Below are 9,275 nucleotides of genomic sequence, written 5' to 3'. Positions count from 1 at the left end.
CCTACCTCGCATGAAGTTGATCTTTCTCTACACCCTAGCCATGACTACAACACTACATTCTGCACTCTTGTTTCTTGCACACTATACAAAGTATACTGTTCATAGAGAAAGAAACAATAGGTTTTACAATTCAGTTACACATGAGAAAACAGCTGTTCCAGAAATGCTGCCCACCATGTGAAGAATACTGCATATCATGATTTTAAAGACAAGATCCTATCAAGAAGCTCCAACGACAAAGTGCAATAAGCAAAACCAAAAGATTAAGTGGAAGATGGGAATACTCAAATTATCATCCAAGTATGAATGCAGGCTGGAGAACTTTTGATTTTACAAAAATAAATACCAGGTGCTACCAGGTTCTAATGCATTTCTTAGCAAAAATGGTTGCAAATTGAGATATTGGAAAGATTTGTGATGCACAGATTTCTGAAAATCTTGGTTAGTTTTGTTCCACACAAATTACAAGAAACCAATGATGGAAATAATTTTAATAAAGTTTTCTTTACAACTGTATCCAAAATTTACTTTTACAGCACAGGCAGCTATTCAGCACATCTTACTGATGCCAACACAATTATCCATTTAGATGAATTTATTTATTTGTTGCCCTTTCATCCATACACTATTTTTAGAAATATATATTATTTGAAAAGCTGTCTTGAAGTCGGCTGTTACACTTTTTTTTCAGTTTCATTCATCTTTCTTAACATTTTGCTACAATACAAGACTTACATCTCAAACCACTGAACACAACTGTTTGAGAGTTGCTGTCTTCCCGATAAACTATTAGCTGCACATTTAGTGATAAGGATGTGGAACTATCACGGTGTAGGATAAATGCCTTTAAAGGTAAGCTTGATAAGTGTGGGGGAGAAGGGAATTGAAGGTTACATGGATAAACGGAGATACAGAAGGTTGGAGAGGCCAGTGAACAATAAAAGTCACCAATATTGGGTTGATTGAATATTTATCACAGAAGCAGACCAATGCATTTCTACATAACTCTACAGTTAGGTCATTCTGTAGAGACAGCTATTGTTGTAGAAAATAGCAGACTATTTGAAGTTTCAAACTGAAAGTATCTAATAGCTGTTTTGTGTTCTATATCTTACTCCCTTCATCCATTTAATGTGATCAACGCAAGTCACTCCGGGCAAGCAACTTACTCCGCGGCCATTCCCCATATCAACCAGCTGTTAACGCAAAGAAAGTAGGTCCATGGTCAGCTGTATTGCTGCTCATGATGAGAAGTGTCTCATCTTCTGACATCACATCTTCAGAAAGAACTTACCACATATGGGGACCAGATTCCTCTTGCAAATCAGTTGAGAGAGATTAGTTTTTGGTGTACTGATTTCCTGCACCATCTATTGTTTGGGTATCTCGTGCCCAGCACAGATGTGGAGTTTTTCATTTTGCTGGAATGATCATTTAGTCCTGTGATGATGCTTCAAACATGAAGTCTATATTCCCCAAAATGCTCATTTCAGACAACTGAAGTGTTTTGAAAGACTTAATCCAATTATAAGCATCATCTATTCAAAGTGATTTACTCAATATTTAGTAAGTAATTGCATTTGAGAAAATGAACAGACTACTAAAAATGCTCTCCAGAAAATAATCAGCAGTATAAGAATCAGCAGCAATTAACAGAACAACTGTGATTTAGATAACCTTTTTAAAATTGTCACTTTGTTCCTTGGGATAATGAGGAATATGTATATAATCCATCTATTACAGAACGAAGGGAGCTGGGTGCTTGACAGATCTAAAGGTGAAAGTGTCAGCTACAAAGTAAACTATGATTTATTTTTCATTAAAGGTAAGAATGCAGTAAAATACCTTAACTTAATTTGGTCCCTGACAAGACTGTAAAGGAGTACCCTGAGATTCATAAGTTGTGCATTCATACCAATAGGTTTGTTAACAGTTTCCTAAAAGACACATGAATGAAGGCAACGTTAGTGGGCCACATAATTTATTCAGTAGTTTATGTTCCCCATCTTCCAAATTAAAACGTGTCTGTTAAACAGTAAAAACTGCAGCACTTAAATTAACTGAGCTTACAAAAGACCATACATTTGCTGATATCAACCTCAAAAAATCTGCATGACAGCAGTAAAAGAACCAGGGAACTGTAGGCACTTGTTAGGCTTATGAAAACCTGTACCTGTTGATTTTAAGAGGTCTGGTCCAAAATCTTCATTTCCTACCAAATTAAAAAAGAAATTAATACAAAAAAGATAAAATTAACATACATCTGTGGCTGTATAAATCTACTTAAGTCACTAGTCTTTGGGTCTGCTCAGGATTATCATTATTTTATATCAGATCTTATGTACAGGAGATCTGTGAATACACATGGGCACAACTTTACAGAATGTAGCCAAAAATAAACTTTGTACTCCGTTTGCAGGTATTCAATTGCTAGATGCTTAAAGAAATAAAGCACAGTGTAAAATAAACATCGTGACACTACCATTCTATACAAAGTAGAGATCATGTTTACATAGCTCCCAATGCTGAAATTACATTTACACATTATCTGAATTATTTGAAGACAAATTGCACCATGAAAACTATAGAAAGGCATTTTAACATATCCGAAAAGATAAATTAATGAACAATTTACTTGCAAGATCAATTTTATATGCAGTATGACTAAATTATAGAACTTTGATAAAAAATTTAAGAAAACAGAACAAGTATCTACCATACTTCCATTCTGTCTGTGATGTTAATATTTTTTCTTCAAATTTGGTAAACAATGGAAACTAAGCCATGTTCACTGTCACAATCTTAAGCATTAAGACTAGGTCAAATGGCATGTTTGTGGTTTAAAAAAAAAATAGGAAAATGTTTTAAATACAACAGGGTTCATTATAAGAGAGCCTGGATGTCTTTTTCATTACGAAAAGGTCTTCATTATCTCTATGCAAAAAGCTTTAATTAATATAGTTCAGTGATCTCGCAAATAGAGATACTTTGAAGGTTTATGCATAAAACTCCTTGGTTGGTGCCTTTTGATAGGCTGCAGTGGATGGTTTTCGTTCACCAAGGTCGTAGCTGCCTTCATCCTTCTTCCTCATGCGGTACACCAGCAGCAAGATGAGGAAAATGGCAAACAAAAAGCCAATGACTCCTCCAGCAATAACAGCTGTGAGACAGATATTAGAATAGTGAGATAAACATCAGCAGCAATATGGAGATACAATTACCATATTATCATTCATGTACATTTGTACTGTACACATGTAAAGTTAGGTATCTATAAAAAGACTGCTGTGGACTGCATACAATTGAAAACAACCACCTTACAGAGGTTAGACTTTACTTTCGGCATGATTTATTACTTGACTTGCAAGTAACTTCCATAACGCAAAAACCTCTTCAAAATTTTGGACAAAACTTTATACTGGGAGTTATTAGTTCTTGGAATGATATTCCTGTGGGTCATCCTCACAGCCATACACTGAGTGATGAGGACCTTCAATATAACTGCACCGTGATTACTGAGATCTGTGCTCCTTCACTGCTGGATGCTAGGAATGCCCAGGGTACCAACATTTGTTACAGCTGTGCAAGGGAAACTGCTGTCGCTGCCCAGATGTTCCCCACCCACTAAAAGACTGTTCCCAGAAGAAAAAAAATATTCAGGGTTAGGGGCAAGCAGAGCTCCAGTTACATTTAAGCCTCTTTTGGTTCAGGACTGTCAAAAGATGCATACACTATTTTCATAGAATCATAGCGACCCTACAGTGCAGAAAGAGGCCATTTAGCCCATCAAGTCTGCACCCACCACAATCCCACCCAGGCCCTAACCCCATATCCCTATATATTTACCCACTAATCCCTCTAACCTACGCATCTTAGGGCACTAATGGGCAATTTTAGTATGGCCAATCAACCTAACCCGCACATCTTTGGATTGTGGGAGGAAACCGGAGCACTCATAGAAAACCCACACAGACATGAGGAGAATGTGCAAACTCCACAGAGACAGTGACTCAAGCTGGAAATCAAACCCAGGTTCCTGGAGCTGTGAAGCAGCAGTGCCGACCACCATGCTACTTATTTTAAATTAAAATCTTGACAAGTGTTCAAATTAATTATCCCACCGGAAACCAGAATCTACTCTGGAACCTAAAGGAGAAGAGGCTCCTTGAATGGCACTACATCCACTATCTACACCACTAATGTACAGTGGCAGCAATGAGTGCCATCTTCAAGATGCACTGCAACAACTCACCACGGCTCCTTCAACAGCACCTACCCAAAACCAAGACTCCTACCACCTCAAGGACAAGGGCAGCAGATAGATGGGCACACTGCCACCTACAAGTTCCACTTCAAACCCCATACCATCTGATTTGGAACTAAATCGCTGCTTCTTTACTATCGTGGCGTGAAAATCGTGAAACTCCCTCCTAAACAGCACTACATGCACTGGTTCAAAATGATAGCTTACCACGACCTTCTCAAGGGCAATAAATGCTGATCTACTCAGCAACACCCACGTCTCTTTCTACAAATCTTTCATATGTTTTCCTTTCTGGGAGATACTTGAACTCTGAACAGTTTAAAAATAAGGGGTCTAATATTTTAAGACAGAGAGGAGTAGAAGCTTTTCCTATGAGAGTCATTAATGTGTGGAATTCTCCTCCCCAAAGAGCAGGGTCACTGAACATTTTTAAAACCGAGTTAGATTGGTTCCCTTGTTAATCAACATTCATGGGGGTAGACAAAAATTAGACTCAGGGCCACAATCTGATCAGTCATGATTTTATCATATGGCAGAGCAAGCATAAGGGGCCAAACAGCCTACTCCCACTCCTAATTCATGTTTTTATGATTGCATGTGTAAAAGTACACGTCACTGCCCCATCAAATTAATTAGTTTACAACCTATAAGGTGATCTCTAAAATAGTTTTGGTTTAAATGCAAAATTTATAAAGAACAAGCTTCTTCAATATAGTTCAGTCAGTATATCCTTGGCATTCTATGATTCCATTATGGAAACAGGACAAAATAAACAGTTGCCACTTACCTGCAAGCACTTCTGTTCTCTGGAAAAGGCTTTCCGAATGTTTTTCTGCAGATACATCATTATCAGTATCGATTGTTGGCTTTTCAATAACAAAGTCATCTATAGCTTTTGGTCCCTCTTTCACTGGGGTGTCTACAGTTGCCTGCAAAGGGAAAAGCAATGCAAGAAACCATGTAAATTCCAAAACAGGGATAGTAATAATGAATTTCAGATGTACTATAAAAATCCCTTGCTCAAAATACTCCTTCGCCATAGCTAATCTAGCAACGTATTGTAGTGTACTGTAAAATGGCATGGAAAAGGAGAGAGATGGGGTGGGGGAGAAGCGAGAAATTTCATAATAATTACTTATTCCCACAGTACATGACCACAAAGTGACAAAAACAAAATGGACTGCTCTCACAAATTACTGGGAAGCATCATTTAAAAAGGTACATTTGCAGATTAGAAAAAAAACTTATTTCAATCAAGTTTTATTTGCTTGCCTCCGTCTGGTCAGGCTTCCTGACCAATTTCTTCTGCGTTGTTGGCTCTACCCCCATGGTTACTGATCTTGATGCACCAGTTGGTTCGATGTCTGGGTTCTTTTGTGCAGGATTAAAGGTGACCATTGGTATCTCAGTTTCAAAATTCCCTGCGGAAGAGAAAAGTCATCTTAACGTAACCAAAAAAATTTCATAAATAATCTCAAGTTAAATTTGAAAATGGCATACCGATGACAAATTGGCTAGTATAAATCATATTCTGTAGTTTTTTTTCAGTTAACTGAAAATCAGCAATATTCAATATCACAGTGCAATGTTAATTGCAATATCACAGTGCAATGAGAGAGAGAGAGAGATATGGACTTACTAGTGTGTACACATACAAAAAGGATGGTTCAGATGTTATTAATGAGCTACAATAGCATTAACCATAATTATTTTATTTGTTCGAAGGAAGTGATTGCTCGCTTCTTCCTACCAGTATATTAGTTCATGTAAATCTGTGTGTATGTAGTGGTGTATGTTTATGTAGTTACGTATGCTTAATCATAGTACCAGCACAAATGTGTCTTTCAATTGACTTGCAGCAAATTGCTAATATTCTTCATTATTGATTTTTAATGGGATGATGGTGATCTTTCCTGAATGAGGCTAGTGTACAGAAGGTATGAAAAATGATTTAAAGTGGCCTGGAAACAGACAAGAAATGTTTAGGGCAGTGAGAAAGCTGAAACAAATGCACAGAACAGCAAGTGAACATGGATAACCTGAGGATGTCCTAACAGCAATGTGATCCACATGGTGCAATCTCATGTGTGTCTAGATGCAAATGGAGCGAATACTTGTCTGATTTCATGATTCCATGTCAATGTGTTTTTGTTTTGATGAACATTCACTTAGGTAACAGAACAAAGGGGGCAGTGTGTGTGTGTGTGTGTGTGTGTGTGTGTTTGTGTGTTTGTGTGTGTGTGTGTGTGTGTGTGTGTGTGTGTGTGAGAGAGAGAGTGTGAGTGAGTGAGTGAGTGAGTGAGAGAGATATGGTGGATAAAGCTTTGTGAAATAAGTTGGAATTTATTTTTAAAAAAATGCCCCTACTTGCACAGGCGATAAACTTGGCAGCCAGTCCATGATCAGAAATGATTGTTAAGTAAAACTGAACATCTGATTCATATAGGCATAGGACAAGTGCCTTTCCTTCACGGCTATTGTGGCTGCTGGCTGCTATATCCTACACTACATTGTACGACTAATCCCACACTGTTTCTTTCCCAAATACATCATGACTTTTCTTCCACCTTAAAATTATCTGATGATTTGGCACACCAAAGTGTGAATTAGTCAGGCCGCTAAAATATTTCAGTTAAGTTTTTAAAACTCTTTGATGGCAACTTGTGGGGTTAGGTTGGAAGTACAACATAAAAACTCCACATAGAAAACAAATCCCATTCGTGCCAAGACACAGCTAACTGGCAAAAAAAGTCACATGGAAAATAAATACAAAAATGTTTCATTTTGCAAAGTCCAACACTAGCACAAGAAATGCTTTGGTTATATATTGAATTTCTTGATCCTTGCATGCCAGTTCAAAGGTTACATTTCATTTCGCACTTCTAGCATGCCATTCAGATTTCAAGATTAGAATGTAGATCTTCAATATCATTCTGCTCATTTCTGGAATTAAGTTATTGATCGACACGAAAAACAGATAAATGTTTCATCAGAAGTCACAATTCATTTACTCGCAATGATATAGGACAGACGCCATTTGACCCATCGTGTCAATCCCACTCTGTCACATTCTCCTATTCTTTCCCCAAAGCTCTGCAAATTTCTCCCTTTTAAAGTATATATCTAATTCTTTTGGCATTGAATCCAATTCCGCCACCTTTCCAGGCCTCGAGTTTCAGATCACAACTTTAGGTGCAAAACAAAATTCACACCAAGTTTAAGTTTATTTATTAGTATCACAAATAGGCTTACATTAATACTGCAAAGTTACTGAGGGAGAATTTAGCATGGCCAATGCACCTAACCAGCACGTCTTTCAGACTGTGGGAGAAAATCAGAGCACTTGGAAGGAAGTCATGCAGACACAGGGACAACGTGCAGACTCCGCAGTGACCCAAGCTGGGAATCGAACCAGGTCCCTGGTGCTGAGATGCAGTAGTGCTAACCCACTTCCCCTGGATGTGGACGAAGGACAGGCAGAAGGGATTAGTTTAATTTGTCATGTTTGGCACAACATAGTGGGCCAAAGGGCTTGTTCCTGTGCTGTACTGTTCTGTGTGTACACCTGCAACCCACCAGCAGAGGGGCTGTTAAAACACCTCTTAACTCTTGCCAATGTACCTCTGCAGACATCAAGATCATCGGCGATTCAACTTTCTGTCAAAAGACAGACTGCAATGGAACTAGCAAAGGGATTTGAGAACAAGGCTAATGAGATCCTCAGGCTGGGAAAGGAGCCCCGAGATCTCTAACTCAATTAGACAAGTCCTCTCACTCTTTGCTGAGGGGTGGGGGGGGGGGTGCTTTGCTGCCATGACAAAACGTGCCATGGGGGGTGGGGGTCATGGCCTCACAACATATAGAGGCTTTCTGGCCATACACTGTTACTTTCATCTTTTAAAAAATGCAAACTGTGTTCAAAACTGCATTATATGTTGCAAGGGATGCCATTGTATTATCTCCCAAAATGCATAAGTGCTGTTAAGGAACTTGCTCTCTGGAGCCCCAGCACTGCTGGTGCCTTGGGCCATCTCACTTGTTTCAATGTTTAAAGATTGATGCTATCCAGCCTGCCCACTTGTGTAAATAAGCAAGACATGGGATAAAAGAATAATTCACTATTCAAAGATGGTAAAAATCCAAGAGATTGGAGTTAGTGGGAGAAAACATCAAATCATCCTCAAATGCATAATGCAGAACATTTTAAAGCATAGGTCTTTTTTTTTTTAAGTGCCCAGTATGTGAACAAGAGGGAGATGTAAACAAGATGGACCGTGATTCTCTTAAATACAGGTGACAAACTAAATTGCATGGACAGAAGCTTGATATTCCAATTTAATTCAGAAAGCTAGAGGAAGAGGGTGATCAGTGTTTTTTAATTTCACAGAGAAGTTTGGAGTTGGAATTTTTCTCCAATATCAGATTAGTCACCAACTGTAAACATTAGATCTTCAAACTGTCCAGTGTGAGATGCAATTATTTAAAGTCATGACTTAACCAGATTTAATAATCCTACAAAATGTTGTTTGAGATAAATGTTACATACAGTCTGAAACTACATTGTACAAAGGTGTATTAGTGTATCTGCAACAGTTGAAAAGGAAAGATGGGTTTGATTGGTGCTTACATCTCTCTTTATTTTAGCTGGGTTTGGACAAATTTTGTCTGCAGAAAAACACTCCAGACAGCTTTGACAAGTCAAATATTTCCAGAATCGAAACAACTCTGCTATTGTTTGATGAATTGTGAACGAAGAACTCATGAATAGCCCTAATACTGTTGGGCCTAGTTTCAAGACATGGATCAGAAACAAGTGCCTTGCCCTCCACAATTGTTCTGAAGTAATGGACGGACCCAAAATGGCTTGCAAACATTTCTATTAACTTGTTTACCCAGGCCCCTCGAACAAGCCTCAGTCCATTCATAAGAACATAAGAAATAGGAGCAGGAGTAGGCCAACTCTGGATAGGTTTATGGACGAAAAGGGATTGGTATAGGCTAGTGGGTCATT

The 9,275-nt window shown here is 38.3% G+C and overlaps 1 protein-coding gene across 1 annotated transcript in view; it reads right to left on the bottom strand.

The window, feature by feature from the left end:
• Nucleotides 1–476: 476 nt before the first annotated feature.
• Nucleotides 477–9,275, bottom strand: part of sdc2 (syndecan 2) — a 100,470-nt gene continuing 91,671 nt past the window's right edge. Inside the window, exons 4-6 of the mRNA XM_080194458.1 lie at nt 5,537–5,685; nt 5,052–5,193; nt 477–3,160 (exon numbers count right to left, since the gene is read on the bottom strand). Of these exons, the coding sequence (XP_080050584.1) occupies nt 2,997–3,160; nt 5,052–5,193; nt 5,537–5,685 (455 nt within the window). The 3' untranslated portion in view covers nt 477–2,996. The remainder of the gene's footprint in view (nt 3,161–5,051; nt 5,194–5,536; nt 5,686–9,275) is intronic.

This window comes from Carcharhinus amblyrhynchos, chromosome 8, assembly GCF_965287045.1.
Source record: "Carcharhinus amblyrhynchos chromosome 8, sCarAmb.v2.hapA, whole genome shotgun sequence".
NCBI lineage: Eukaryota > Metazoa > Chordata > Chondrichthyes > Carcharhiniformes > Carcharhinidae > Carcharhinus > Carcharhinus amblyrhynchos.
The sequence above is the reverse complement of the archived record's forward strand: the minus strand, read 5'-3'. Positions and strand labels throughout refer to the sequence as shown.